The sequence below is a fragment of the Chrysochloris asiatica genome, unplaced genomic scaffold (genome assembly GCF_000296735.1).
Source record: "Chrysochloris asiatica unplaced genomic scaffold, ChrAsi1.0 scaffold00052, whole genome shotgun sequence".
Classification (NCBI taxonomy): Eukaryota; Metazoa; Chordata; class Mammalia; order Afrosoricida; family Chrysochloridae; genus Chrysochloris; species Chrysochloris asiatica.
The window spans coordinates 3,771,485-3,785,993 of record NW_006408570.1 but is presented as its reverse complement, the minus strand read 5'-3'; the positions used below and the strand labels follow the sequence as shown (position 1 = coordinate 3,785,993).

Below are 14,509 nucleotides of genomic sequence, written 5' to 3'. Positions count from 1 at the left end.
AGAGGTTCCATGAAGAAAGCTCAGGGTAAGTGGTTGGGGAAGTGCAAGCCATCAGCCCTCAGGAGCAAAGATTAACTTCTGTGGTAGGGTTCAATTTGTATGGTTACTCTGAGCAACAGGGAAGGTCTCTAAATGGAAAAGAGAAGAAAGACTTCTAAACATAGTGACCTCTCAATCAGCTGGAGATCCAATTCTCTTAAAGTGAACCAACTGCTCTGATTTAGCCTAAGCCTGTGAGAGCTTGGGACCCACTCTGGCCTTCATGCCCTCGGCTCAGATGGATGGGCAACTTCCTCAAAAAGGCGGCCCGTAATTAGGCAGTGTTATGTACTGGAGAGAGCACTGGACTGGGAGCCAGGAGGCCTGAATTCTAGTGCAGGCTCTGTCACTGACCTTGGGCGACCTTGGGCATGTCACCTGATTTCTCTGGGGCAATTGTAAAATGAGGGACTGGCCGGGTGATCTCTAAGTTCCCTCTCAGAATGTGATCCAGGGTCCTATTTTATCCCACCTGGCCCTGGGCTTCCAGGGACAGAGATGGGAGAAGGGGAAGGGAAGGAGAGAGAGAATGAAGATGAGAGCCCATGGGTGCCCCGAATCAGGACTCCACTTTCTCCTTCTTTTTGCTCTTTTTCAGGAAAGATGGGGTTCGGAATTTCTTTTTCTTCTTTGAGGGAGACTTGGAAGGTGAACCCTCTGGAGACATGGGGCCGCTGGTGACTGACTCAGTTTTGTCCTTGGAGGGATCGACATCGGTGTCTGCGTTGGTGGTCATCTGGCTCAAGCCTTTGCTGAGGATTTCCTCCGCAGTCTGCTCGTCCTCCCTCCCATTGACCACCACCTCTTCTGGCTGGGGTTTTTTGGGCTCTGTCGGGGATTTGCTTGTTTCTGTCTTCTTAGTACCTTTTAGAAAAATATGAAAAGACAAGTCCCATAAATAAGATTTCATTCAGATGAGAGTTCTGCTCTGAGGTTAACAGAACTATTTCTAGGCAATTCTGTAAAGTAAGTTTATAGTCACAGGAAGGGCAGACGGATGCTGTAGCGAGCTGGGGCCGAGCAGGGCTCTCAAGGACAGTTGGAAGGACTGGGTGCTCATCCAAGGCCTGCAGCCCCTTCCACGTGGCCTGCCCTGTAGAACAGGCCCTTGGCTGGTCAGTATCTTTGGGTTCTTGTCTACAAATTGAAACAGATATTGATGTCTGAACATGGCAGAGGGCCTAACTGGGGCCCAGCTCAGAGCTTCTTTGGCATCAAAACAGGGGCGGAGAGAGGCTGCAGGAAAGGAGAGAATGTCATAGACATTTCAAAGGAGGGATCAAAGAACTATTCCGTTTTACCAATGAAAATGTGGAAAGTACATGTTTCCTACACAGGGGAGAGGCTTTTGTAAATATGGTGGACATCTCCCAAGCAGGCAGATATAAGGATTAACCAAACAGGGAAGACCCCAGTTGGCCCATTCTGGCAGCAACCCCATTACCCTGCAGTCTTCATTCCACCCTGGAGGAGACCTGTTAGGATGACCACCATGTGCAGGTCCAGACTGCTCAGGACCAGGAAATGCAAACCTCCTTTATCGCCTTCCCACTTTCACCCCGCTCTGCTTCCACTCAAACTTTGAAATGTCTTGTGGGGAGGGGGGAAGGGGAAATTATAAAATTATAGATTTAGAAAAGTAGAAAGGAATGTAAAGATCACATAGCTCGTCCCCTCATTTTACAGATCTGGGTAGACTTCGGGTATACATGCCCATCTTCTAGTCCACTGTTGTTCTTGTGGAATGCATGTGTGTGTATGGGTGTGCATTTGTGCATGTGTGTGTGAGAGATTACATCACAGAAAGAAACCCTGGCACACTTCACTATACAGAAATATGAATCATGGGGGAAGGCAAAGGGCTAATTACAGAAGAAATGGACAAAGGTAAGTGTTAGGAAAAGGCCAGGGCTCTTAACCAGGATGCAGACTGAAAAAAATGGCTATGTGGAAGATGGGACAGAAAAAGCTGGAGACAGAATGGACAAGCTCTCCTTACAGTGAGGTCTTGTGGACCTTCAGAAGTGGCCTAAAGCAAGTCAACAACTTCTCCCAAATAACAATCGAAGACTAGCTCCCTCTTAGCACTTTTGGCCTCTGGTTCCTATTCTTTCCACTGCCATGACCTGTCATCATTCAGAAACTCAGTCTCAAAGTTCTCAAAGCTTCAAGTTCAATGTCCTTCATCCCATTCCCATGTACTCCTGGGCCACCACCTGGCTGTGGTCTTGAATGCAGTAAGCCAGTCTGATCACAGCCTTCCACCCTCCTCTTCCGACTTCACCTGCTATTTGGCCTCAGTAATCCCCTGGTCCCTGCATCCTTCCCCAGCTGGCTTCTCTGTCTGGAAAGCCCTTCTCTCTCCTTTGTGATCCCAACTCTCACCTGATCTTTCCTGATCTTCCCTCTCCACTTCCACATCACTCCTTCTTTTCTGCCCCTACTATATAAACTTCCATTATAGCTACTGTAAAGCTATCAAACATGTATTATACATGCCAGTCTCCTGATGTGGCACTGTCGAAAAACCACTGGCTTGCTAATCTCTAGGTCAGTGGTTCAAACCCAACACTCACTCCTTGGTCACTATGAATCAGAACCAACCAACACAACAGCACTTAACAGCAAAAAAATCTCCCCCAAATGTTTTTGCAAGACCACTAATCTAAATGTGAAATTTCTAGGGATTTGGTAATGATGAACTTGCAGAGATATTCCTACCAAAGTGAATAAACTCTTGTATTTGGCCCAACACCTGGTGGGCCTCTTTGGATTTTGGAGGCAATATATTCCTCATTTGGGTATGATACCACTGCCTATTCCAGCACTCATCTGTCAGTTTGTCATACTGTGGTGGCTTGTGTGTTGCTGTGATTCTGGAATCTATGCCACAGGTATTTTGAATGCCAGTAGGGTCACCCAGGGTGGCCAAGTTTCAGATGAGCTTCCAGACAAAGACAGACTAGAAAGAAGGAGAGATGGACTACTTCCAAATATGTAGTCACTGAAAACCTTATAAATAATAGTGGAACATTGTCAGCATCAGATTATTGAATATTGAAACATGATAAGGAACAACAGAATAATGTCAGATATCATGCAGGAAGCTGAGCCCCTCAGGTTGGAAGGCACTCAAAATATGACTGTGGAAGAGCTGCCTCCTCAAAGTAGAGTTAAGCATGATGATGTGAATGGAGTAAAGCTTTCGGAACCTTCATTTGCTAATGGGGAACAATGAAGAGAATTATTTGTAACCATTCATTAATAACAGGAACATGGAATGTCTGAAGTATGAATCTAGAAAAATTGGCTATTGCCAAAAATGAAATGGAACACATAAACATTGATATCCTAGGCATTAGTGAACTGAAATGGACTGGTATTGGCCATTTTGAATCTAACAATCACATCATTTACTATGCCAGGAAGGACAAATCTAAGAGGAATAGTGTCACATTCATCATCAAAAAGAACATATCAAGATCAGTCATGAAGTACAATGCTATCTGTGATGGGGTAATATCCACATACCTATAAGGAATACCAATTAATACCACTATTATTCAAATTTACACATCAATCACGAAAGCCAGTGATGATAAAACTGAAGAATTCCACCAACTTCTTCAGTCTGAAAATGATCAAACATGCAATGAAGATGTATTGATAATTACTGGTGATTGGAATACAAAACATGGAAACAAAGAGGAAGGATCAGTAGTTGGAAAATACAGCCTTGGTGATAGAAATGATGCTGGAGATCACATGATAGTATTTTGCAAGACCAATGACTTCTTCACGGTAAATACCTTTTTAAACAACATAAAAGAGGACTCACCAGGTGGAATACACAGAAGCCAAACTGACTACATCTGTGGATGGTGGGAAAGTTCCAAATCATCAGTCAAAACAAGGCTAGGGAAGACTGTGGAACATAATATCAATTGCTCATATGCAAATTCAGGCGGAAGCTGAAGAAAATGAAAACAAGTCCACAAGAGCCAAAGTATGACCCTGAATATATTCCACCTGAATTTAGAGATCATCTGACCAACAGATTTGATACATTAAACAGTAGAGATCGAAGACCAGAAGAAAGCAAAAGGTCATTACAAGACAAGAAAGAAGGAAAACACCAAAATGGATATCAGAAGAGACGCTGAAAATTGCTCTCCAGCGTAGAGATGTTAAAGCACCTGGGAGAAGTAAGGAGGTACAAAAGCTGAACAGAAAATTTCAAAGGTCAGCTCAAGAAGACAAAGTCATATAATGAAATGTGCAAAGACCTGGTGTTAGAAAACCAAAAGGAAAGAATGTGCTCAGCATTTCTCAAGCTGGGAGGAACTGAAACAAAAATTCAAGCCTCAACTTGTGGTATTGAAGGATTCTCCAGTCAAATTATTTAAACTAATCATGCTCTTTCTCCAGCCACTCTTGTCATTGTCCAGTTGGCTCATGAACAAAGTGGTGGCAGGGATGGAGGTTAAGCATGGGCTCAGCAGCATGGGTTTCTAACTCACCAGGGCTGACTTGGCTACAGTCATTACTGAGTGCCTAATCTGCCAGATGCAAAAACCAACACTGAGTTCCAGATATGGTACCAGTCCTCAGGGAGATCAGCCAGAGCTACCTGGTGGCAGGTTGATTACATCTGACCACTCCCAGCATGGAAAGAGCAGCATTTTGTTCTTACTGGACTAGACACTTACTCTGGATATGGACTTTTCTTCTCTGCATGCACTGCTTCTGCCCAAACTACCATCTGTAGACTTACAGAATGCCTTATTTGCCACCATGGAATCCTACAAAGCATTGCCTTGGATCAAGTGAGCCACTTTACAGCAAATGAAGTGCAGCAATGTACCCATACTCATGGAATTTACTAGTGTTACCATGTTTCTCATCATCCTGAAGGAGCTGGCTTGATTGAACAATGGAATGACCTTCTAAAGACACAATTATAGCACCAGCTTAGTGGCACTACCTTGCAGGGTTGGGACAGTGTTCTCCAGGAGGCTGTATATGCTCTAAACCAGTGTCCAATATGTGGTGCTGCTTCTCCAACAGCCAGGATTCATGGGTCCAGGAACCAACGGGTAGAAATGGGAGTGGCACCAATCACTATTACTCCTAGTAACCCATTTGTAAAATGTTTGCTTCTGGTCCCTATGGCCCTATGCTCTCCTAATCTGGACATTTTAGTTCCAAAGGGAAGAATACTCCCACCTGGAGACACAGCACTGATTCCATTGAACTGGAAGTTAAGAATGCCCCCTGGCTATTCTGAGCTCCTCATGCCTCTTGATTAACAGGCAAAGAAGGGAGTTACTGTATTGAGTGGTGTGATTGTCCTGATTACTTAGGAGAAATTGGATTGACATTACATAATGGAGGTACAGAAGAAGATGTGTGGAATCCAGGAGATTCCTTAGGCTGTCTTTCAGTATTACACGCCCTACGATCAAAATCAACAGTAAAGTACAGCAACCCAATCCCAACATGACTTCTAATGGCCCAGGCCCTTCAGGAATAAAGGTCTGAGTTTCCCCACCAGATAAAGTATCATGACCAGCTGAGGTGCTTGCTGAGGGCAAAGGAAATATGAAATGGGTAGTGGAAGAAGGTAGTTCTAAATACCAATTACAGCAAGCCAAGCCACATGACCAGTTATACAAAAATTAGAACTGTAATTGTTATGCATATATATATATATATATATATTTTGTATGTATGCATCGAATATTTTTGCTTTGCTCATTTGTGAAATATAAGCTGTGAATGGGTCCGTGTGCTTTCAGTTGTATGCATCTTAGCTGTATCACGTTAGACGCAATTATGACAATTGTCTTTATTTAGTGATTATGTATATTATTTGAAGAAATATGAACAGGTGCCAAGTTGACAAGGGGTGAACTGTAATAGTTAAAGTTTTGTATCAACTTGCTGGGCCAGGATTCTCAGTAGTTTTCCAACTGAGATGTAGTTAGCCCCATAATGAGATCTAACACAATGCAATTAACTCTGATGAGTTTTTCTATGAGCAACCAATCAATTGAAAGTATGTTTACTTGGGGGTGTGGTCTGTTTCCAATATCTACATACTCAAGCAAAGCTTGTTTGCTTTCTGCTGGATCTAGATCATACAGCTAGATCATCTTCGACCTCTGGTTCTTTGGATTTCAGCCAGTGGCCTGCTCTATTACCTGCCAATCCTGGGAGCCATCAACAGCCTGCCTTCATACTTGTCTGACCTGCCTTCCTGCCTGCCTGTTGGTCTTTCCTTCTTGTGGAGCCTGCCTGCCATCTGACCTGCCGATCTTGAATCAGCTGATCCAGACTTGGGACTCTCTCACCTCTACAACTGTGTGAGCCACTTACTTGGTATAAACTTCTCTCTCTATATTGGTTTGAACTGCAAGGTCAGTGGTCCAAACTCAACAGCTTGTCCTCGGAAACCCTATGCAGAACCGGTGGCACTGAACAACAACAACATCTATACATAAGTAAGTTTCAGTGGCTTTGATTCTCTAGAGTACCCTGTCTGAGACACCCTAGTGGTGGTGGTGATGGTGGTTGTGTGTCGTGGAGTTGGCTCTGACTCATAGCGACCATATACAAGATACCCGATAAACTAAAATATGTAAGAGTGGTACTGTATCTAATTCTTTATGTAATTAGCTCATAGAATAGAAAGTATTCAGAAAATGTTTGTGGAAAGCGAGCATGGTTGAATACATTAGCAAATGAATGAACAAACCAATGAATTCATCTCACCTTTTTCTAAACTGTTCCAGCCTGAGCTTTCTAATCTAAAATGGATCCATCCATGAAAACAAACACCGACTCTGAAAGTTGTCCTTAACTCCTGCACCTACTCCTCTGCCCTCATGCTCGTCCTTCTTGGCTTTTGTATTTCAGTCTGGGCCCCACTGTAGGCCCCTGCATTAGGACATGGATCTGAACCTTGACCATTCGTACTCTCCTTCCCAAATCAAAACTAATTTTGTACTTGACAGAGATGCTTACATCCCACTCCAAACCAGGATAATTGTGGAGAAGAAGTACTCAAAGGGCTCTGGGAACAAAACAAGAGAGCTGAAGATGAGTGAATTGAACCCCTCCCAGCTGGTCACCCAGAAATATATGAAACATAGTTTTGTTTAAGTTTACATTCTTAACGATCAGTGTCTGAAATAATCATCCCAGGTGTTTGTGAAAAAAATGCAGATTCCCAGTCTCACCTCTTGCCACATATTTTGAAACAGAAGGTGGGCCAAGAAATACATCTTTTTAACAAGGTCCAGTTTGTGAGAGACCCTGAAGGTCCACTGGGTACACACTGTGACTCATGGGGTTAGACTAAGAGGTCTCTTCCCACCATTATGTTCCCAGGGCTGGTAGGAGAGCAAAGTAGAGCTTGTGGCAAACAGGAGCCATAAACTCTCCATAAATTCCCCTGAGCACTCAAAAATACTTTTCATGTGTGGTCTGTTGTTGTTAAGTGTCATCAAGTCAATTCCGACCCATAGCGACTCAGTATAGGGGTTCCAAGGAGCGACTGGTGAGCTTGAACCAACAACTTTGTGGTTCAAACTGACCTTGCAGTTCAGTGCATTAACTCACAGTGCCACACCAGGACTCCTTCATATGTCATAGCTAGATCCAAATATGGACCCTGTAAGCTTCGCCTCCAAGAATTCACAAACTTGTGTAGTCCCCTTAACACAATGAATCTGGGCTGGTAGTGCCACTGTACTGGCCTGAGACCCAAGATCTAAAGGCCTGGCAACTTCTATTTACATAGCTGGGAGAGCTCTGAGCCAGTATAAAATCCTGTTATCTTGATGAAGACACATGTGGCGAATTCACACGGCTAGTCCCTGTGACCACAAGAGACAGTGAGAGAGATCCAGACATCCCAGTGTCCCCGCTGCCCCTACTTCCAACTGAGTGTCCATCTTGCGAGTTCCAGAGTAGTCAAGTTCCCAACAACCACAACCCCACTCTCAAGGTGAACAGAACTTGTCAGTTAAGCCCAGTCAACTCTAGTCAACTCACAGAATAACTAACTTACATAAAACTAGTTTTTACCATGTACCATAATTTAATTACTACATTTAAATATATATATACATATATATATATATACACACACACCTCAAGGCTTAGAAAAAGAACCAGTATATTATTTCTCATGATTCTGAGAACATGGTACACAATAACAACTAATTTTATCAAAACACATTCATTAATCCATTTTATCTTGACAACAGTACTGTGTTAAGAAGCGCAGGGTTTCATGTTGGGGCCCTATCCTGCTGAGTTTTCAGTGAGATGCCTGAACTAGTAGATGGCAGAGCTGCTCACTGATGTTGAACACAGGGCTATTTCTTCACAGGGTTCCCAGGACCCCTGAAGGCTCACTGGGGAGCAGAGTCAACAGGGGCCAATCAGAGCTATTTATAGAGAAAGCGATGACAGAGATGACCAGGTGTGAAGGTGGAGGATGTGATGGACTCTCCTTCAGATGGATGGAGGGGGAACGAGTCAAGAAGACAGATGAGGAATGGTGCCAGAGTGATTCAGCACAAAAAGATCTGAGAGCACAGTGACAAATAGTGGAAACAGCCATCACTGATCTGCTGGGAGATCTAGAAATGAAGGCACAGAGGCTGCATGAGAGAGCAGGGTCAGCCACTGACCACATGGCCAAGGCCATCAAGTCCCCCCAGGTAGCGACAACTCACACCCTCAGGTTGCAGGACCTGCTCCAAGAAGGCTCCGGCTCTCAGAACTGTCTGCATTGCAGGAAGTGCCTTCAGGAAAGACCTGAACTTTTCTAAGAACTCAACCACAGTGTGCCCTCCCAGGGATGTAGATCGGGACCATAGAGCACCAGGAATGCTGCCATAGTAGGTCTGACATCTGGCAATGGGTAACCCATCACACACCCTCCTCCTGCTTTCTGTCCCACTGAATAGTAAAAGTCATTCCCAGGGGCTCCCAGGGGTTGACATGGAATTACCATCCCTAGTATCACTCCTACCATCAGTCTCATCTTCAGCCCTGGATTCCCTTTCTGTGGTTGCACATGCCCTGAGGGATGCTGAAGGCCAGCGTCAGGCCAGACCCTCTGTCCAAAAGTCTTCAGGCTCTGGGCCATGGCCTTAGAAGAGGTCATGAGATCCTTGGAGGTGTCTATGTATTAGGAACAGAGATGGAGGTGTGCCCCTGAGGGCCATACGTCTTGTACCTCAGAGAGTGCCCAGGAGCCAGCCCCACTGCCACTCACTATGGGGACATGTTACCTCTGGATGTACATGAGGCTGAATGTGTCTGCGCATGTGTACACCTTACGTGGAGATACCCATGCCCCTTGCGGGGGAAGCCTCATCCATGCATAGCACTTATGGGATTGGTGGAGAATCTTACAGCCAGGAAACCTCCCGAAGGCAGGGTTGTGAGTTGCAAAAGAAAAAAAAAAAAAAATGGGGAGAAATATCTTTTTTGAACAAGTTCTCCCTCCCCCATTGCAAGGGTTGGAGTGAGTTAGTAAACAACCTCTCTATACTTACTACATGGACAAGTATTCAGAATCGGAGGAAACTCCTTTGATGAAGGCACAAACGGGAAGAGAAAGGAAGACATTGTGGAGACAAGTTGACAACACCATGGTGAGACACAGTGAGCACATGCACATCGGGGACATCCACTTGGGGCTCTGGCCTCAAGCAGATGGGTTTCCTCTGAAAATGCTGGACCTGGACCCAAGGCTGCACTTGGCTTATGGAGGAGCTAGGGACTGGCGGGTTCTGCCAGAATCCACATACGTGGTCATTCTTGCTAGGAGAAGATATCGACAGGCCACCAAGCAAGGGACTGTTCTCTGTGTACAATTCTTCCTGGGAGGCCCATGGGCAGAGTGTTCATGCTTGGGAGTGATTCCAGGAGCATATTAAAGCTATTTTATGATCTAGGTGATTATGGACTGCAAGAGTAAGAAAATCCACAATATGGTTATATTATTAATCATAACCATAATTAGATCTTACATTTCAATCATACTTTTAGTCATTCAAAGTTAAGTTTTCATCTACAGCTTCTCTTATACACAAAACAATCTTTAAGAAGGAACATTTTAGTAACCCCATTTAGCAAGTGCAGAAATGGAGGCACAAAAGGGCTAAATGACTTGCTAACATTAGCTGTTGAGTTGAGACTAGAACTCAGCTCTCTAAACTATTGTCTGTCTCATGTAGAAGTTCTCCACCTGGCTTGCACATTAGATTTGACTGGAGAGGTCTTAAAATTCAGGCTGCATATCCCTCCCACTCAGACCATTTAACTCAGAACTACTGAGGATGGACCCAGGCACTAAGAGTTCTTGAAACTCCCCAGATAATTCGCCAGCCACTCCTTGGAAACCCTATACAGGGTCGCTATGAATCAGAACCGACTCAATAGTACTTAACAACAGGTGATTCCAGTGGGCAGCCAAGGTCAAGACTATCATCATAACTACACCAGGAAGCTTGTTGCAAATGCAGAATCTCAGGTCCCATCCAGACCTACTGAATCAGTCTGAATTTCAACAAGATGCCCAGGTGATTCCTATGCACACTAACATTTGAGAACTGAGGGAGTACATCCAGAAAGGCCCATCAGCCCGTTTGATCTGGTGAGGGGGGCTCTAGGTCAGTTGTCAACTTTTTCATCATAGCTTAGCCTGGGCTTAACTTGTAAGGTGGATTGTCATAGCTTGTGAACAAAACAAGCTTAGATTTGGTAACTCTTATTTCAGACTCCTTAGGAGCTCTGGTAGCATGGTGGTTACGAGTCGGGCTGCCAACCTCAAGGTCAGCAGTTCGAAACTACCAGCGGCTCCGTGGGAGAAAGATGAGGCATTCTGTTCCCATAAAGATTTACAGCTTCGGAAACCCTGTGCAGGGTCACTGTGAGTCGGGATCTGACTCCACGGTACTTAACAACAACAAACAACAACAATATGGTTCAGACTCCTTAGAAACAGAAGAGGGGAAAGTTTTTCAGGTTGGGGATACCACCTGTTTAAAAACAGAGTACCTGTAGTGTCTTCCCTGCAGACATCCTTCATTGACTGTGGATGGGCCTCCCTCCCAGGCTGCCTGCTTGGCTGACTCACCTTCTAAAGTCTTGGATGGGGACACCACTGGGCTCTTCGTCTCTGACTTGGTTGGACTCTGCACGGGAGAAGCAGGTGCTGACTTCACAGGCGAGCCAGGCCCTTCTGTGGCGATTTCTTTCTCTCCTGAAAATATAGAATGCCATCTCAGGATAGAGATCACCTAGAGATCACATAGGCAAACAGAGCCTTTTTTTTTTTTTAAACTGGTTCTTTCTACTTGGTTACTTCTCTTGGCTGATAACGAGCTTTCTGGCTGAACTTAGCTACATGTGTTGTCATTTTAGCTGTTGTTGAGTCCACGCTGGACTCATGGTGACCCCATGCACAATGGAATGGAACACTGCGCCTGGTCCTCTGTCATTCCCATGATTGGCTGCAGATCCAACTGTTGTGATCCATAGAGTTTTCACTGAGGGCCTGGATGGTGCGAACAGTGAGGTACTGAGTTACCAAGGGGACAGGTAAGTGAGGATTGAAAATGAAAGCAAGCAATGGCTGGCTAGAACCATGAGGGCCCTGCCCAGCTAGGAGGAAATGGATCTAGGTCCTCTGGAGAGGAGTGGCTGCTAAGAGAAATTCAACATAAGGAGGATATCCCCCGAAGACTTTTCAAAAGATTTTAATTACCAGTATGTATTATGATATACATACTGGGAATTAAAGTATTACCAGTATGCCATACTGGTGTGGCACTGTGGGTTAATGCATCAGACTGCAAAGCTGTTTGAACTGCAAGGTCGGTGGTTCAAGCTCACCAGCTGCTCCTTGGAAACCCTATACAGGGTCGCTATGAGTTGGAACTGACTCGGTGGCACTTAACAACAACAATTATGACATTGGAGTGCTTTGTGGTGCTGTAGGATAAGGACTGGTCTGCTAACCACAAGGTTGGTGGGTCAAACCCACCTTGGAAAACCTATACAGGGTCATTAAGAGTTGGAACCAACTTGACAGCATATAACAACAACATTATAACATTATTTTCCTTGGGTTCCAAAGTACAGCAGAGAGAATGGTTCTAGAAGACTGTGGGATCAGTTAAGCAAAGCCTCAACTGGGCTATCCAGGTTTTAGAGCCACTCACCCAAGAACACTGACTCAGAAGCATTCTGCCTATGCTGTTGGGGAGAAAGGGCCTTAGGATCCGCCACCTTGCCACCCTCACCCCACCAGAAATCACTAGCCTCTTCAAGATGACAAAGTGGTGCTTAAGCCAAGTTGTGAGGGTAAAAAAGAGAGGATGATGGGAAAGCACCCAGGAAGCAACAGGCTCCAAAAGTCACTCATAAGGGTGCACCCTCTACTGGGTGGTGAAGAAACCTCACTGTTACAGGCACCTGGTACTGTGGTGCTTTGGGAAATTAGACGTTATCAGACGTCCACCCAACTTCTGATTCACAAACTTCCCTTCCAGCGTCTGGTGCAAGAAATTTCTCAGGACTTCAAAACAGGTCTGCGCTTCCAGAGTGCAGCTATTGGTGCTTTGCAGGAGGCCAAGTGAGGCCTATCTGTTGGGCTTTTTGAAGACACCAACCTGTGTGCTCTCCATGGCAAACATGTGACAATGATGCGGAAAGACATCCAGCTAGTATGCCACATATGTGAATGGAGAACAGCGTGCTTAAAAATCTACCATAAGGGAAACATTTCATTCTTTACACACAAAAAAATTCTCTTCTTCCTGTGATTGGTAGTTCTGAACATTAGATTATTTCCCCCCATGGGGTCAAAAGATACTTAAATACATGATTGTGAATGGAAAATAGCAAACAGAAATCACGTATTGGCAGTTTTTCCATTTGTGTGAATTTTAAATATAAATTTGGGGACATAAAGCATTAATGCAAGTCAAAATGCTTCAGTGAACACATTTAAGCAGTTCAATTTATAACAATTATAAATAAACTTGTAAAATTTTTCTGGACAATGTCAGCATTTGGACTTTAAAAAAACAAAAACAAGTACATTTCTTATTGATGGCAACCAAGTGGTGTTTGTAGCATTTTTATTATATGGTAGACTCCACCCTTTCACTACACTTTCTCAGAGTTGTCCTGCATGCAAGTATGTGTTTTTAATGTTGTCTGTCCTGTAAGTTTGCTATTAAGATGCATTAAATTATTAAAGCCATTTGAACTGCAAGGTCGGCAGTTCAAGCTCACCAGCAGCTCCTCGGAAACCCTATACAGGGTCGCTATGGGTCACAATCGACTCGACAGCACTTAACAACACAACAACAAACTATTAAAAAAACAGAGAGTGCATGGGAAAGAAGAGGACCCCTGTGGGAATTCTGATATGACAGAGGATGAGAGGACACATTACAACTGAGAGGAGGCAGACAGGAGCAGGTGAGCCCATCACAAGTACAACCGTTCCCTACATGGTGGTGGTTTTCTTAAGTGCCATCACGTTAGTGGTGCTTGTCCTACAGAATATTGGATAGGGAGGAGAGAAAGCAGGTCTAAAGAAGAAAAAAGTTGGAAATGGCTTTTGAGAAGGCACAACTGTGAGGGCCAGTTACACCATGGGATAAGTCAGGCTTTTTCAATGGAAAGAGGCTAAGATGAAAACCCAAACCACTGTCATCAGGTGATTCACAGCAGCCCTACAGAGGGCTTCCAAGTCTATACATCTTTACTGAAGCAGACAGCCTCAACTGTCTCCTGCAGAGAGGAAGGTGGGTTTGAACTGCCAACTTTGTAGCTAGTAGTCCAGTGCTTACCCTACAGTGCCACTAGAGCTCCTCCTTAAGAAGCTAAGATGAGTAGGGTTCAAATTTTGCAACCCATCCAGCCTCTCTAGAAAGCAATATGGCACTTCCTCAGAATGTTGGAAATAGAAATACCTTATCATCCAGCAATTCCTTTATTTGATATTTATCCACAAGAAATACGAGTCATAACATGAAAAGATATATGCACACTAATGTTCACAGCAGCACTATTTACAATATCAAAAAGATGGAGACAGCCTAAGTGCCCATCAATTGAGGAATGGATAAACAAACTTTGGTACATACACACAATGGAATACTATGCTATCTTGAAGAATAACAAGGAAGCTGCAAGCCACCACATAACATGGATGAACCTTGAGGACATTATACTGAGTGAAATTAGTCAGTCACAAAAGGAGAAATACTGCATAGGACCACTACTGTAAAAGACTAAGAACCCATACTAAAATAGGGGAAAAATTATTTGCTGCTTACTGGGATGTGTGGGGAATGGGGTGAGGGGAGGGAGGGGAAGGTGGCACACAGGGTAGGGAATAGACACAGGATAGTTTGGGTGCTGGGAGGGG

General features: G+C 44.3%; 1 protein-coding gene across 3 annotated transcripts in view; it reads right to left on the bottom strand.

Annotated features, from left to right (window-relative positions):
* Positions 1 to 598: 598 nt before the first annotated feature.
* Positions 599 to 14,509, bottom strand: part of ADD2 (adducin 2 (beta)) — a 46,349-nt gene continuing 32,438 nt past the window's right edge. Inside the window, exons 13-15 of one of the 3 annotated variants that reach the window (XM_006862915.1) lie at positions 12,501 to 12,506; positions 11,201 to 11,326; positions 599 to 903 (exon numbers count right to left, since the gene is read on the bottom strand). In XM_006862915.1, the coding sequence (XP_006862977.1) occupies positions 599 to 903; positions 11,201 to 11,326; positions 12,501 to 12,506 (437 nt within the window). Of the gene's footprint in view, positions 904 to 9,169; positions 9,173 to 11,183; positions 11,327 to 12,500; positions 12,507 to 14,509 lie in introns of all 3 variants that reach the window. The other 2 variants (XM_006862916.1, XM_006862914.1) reach the window with 2 other exon arrangements.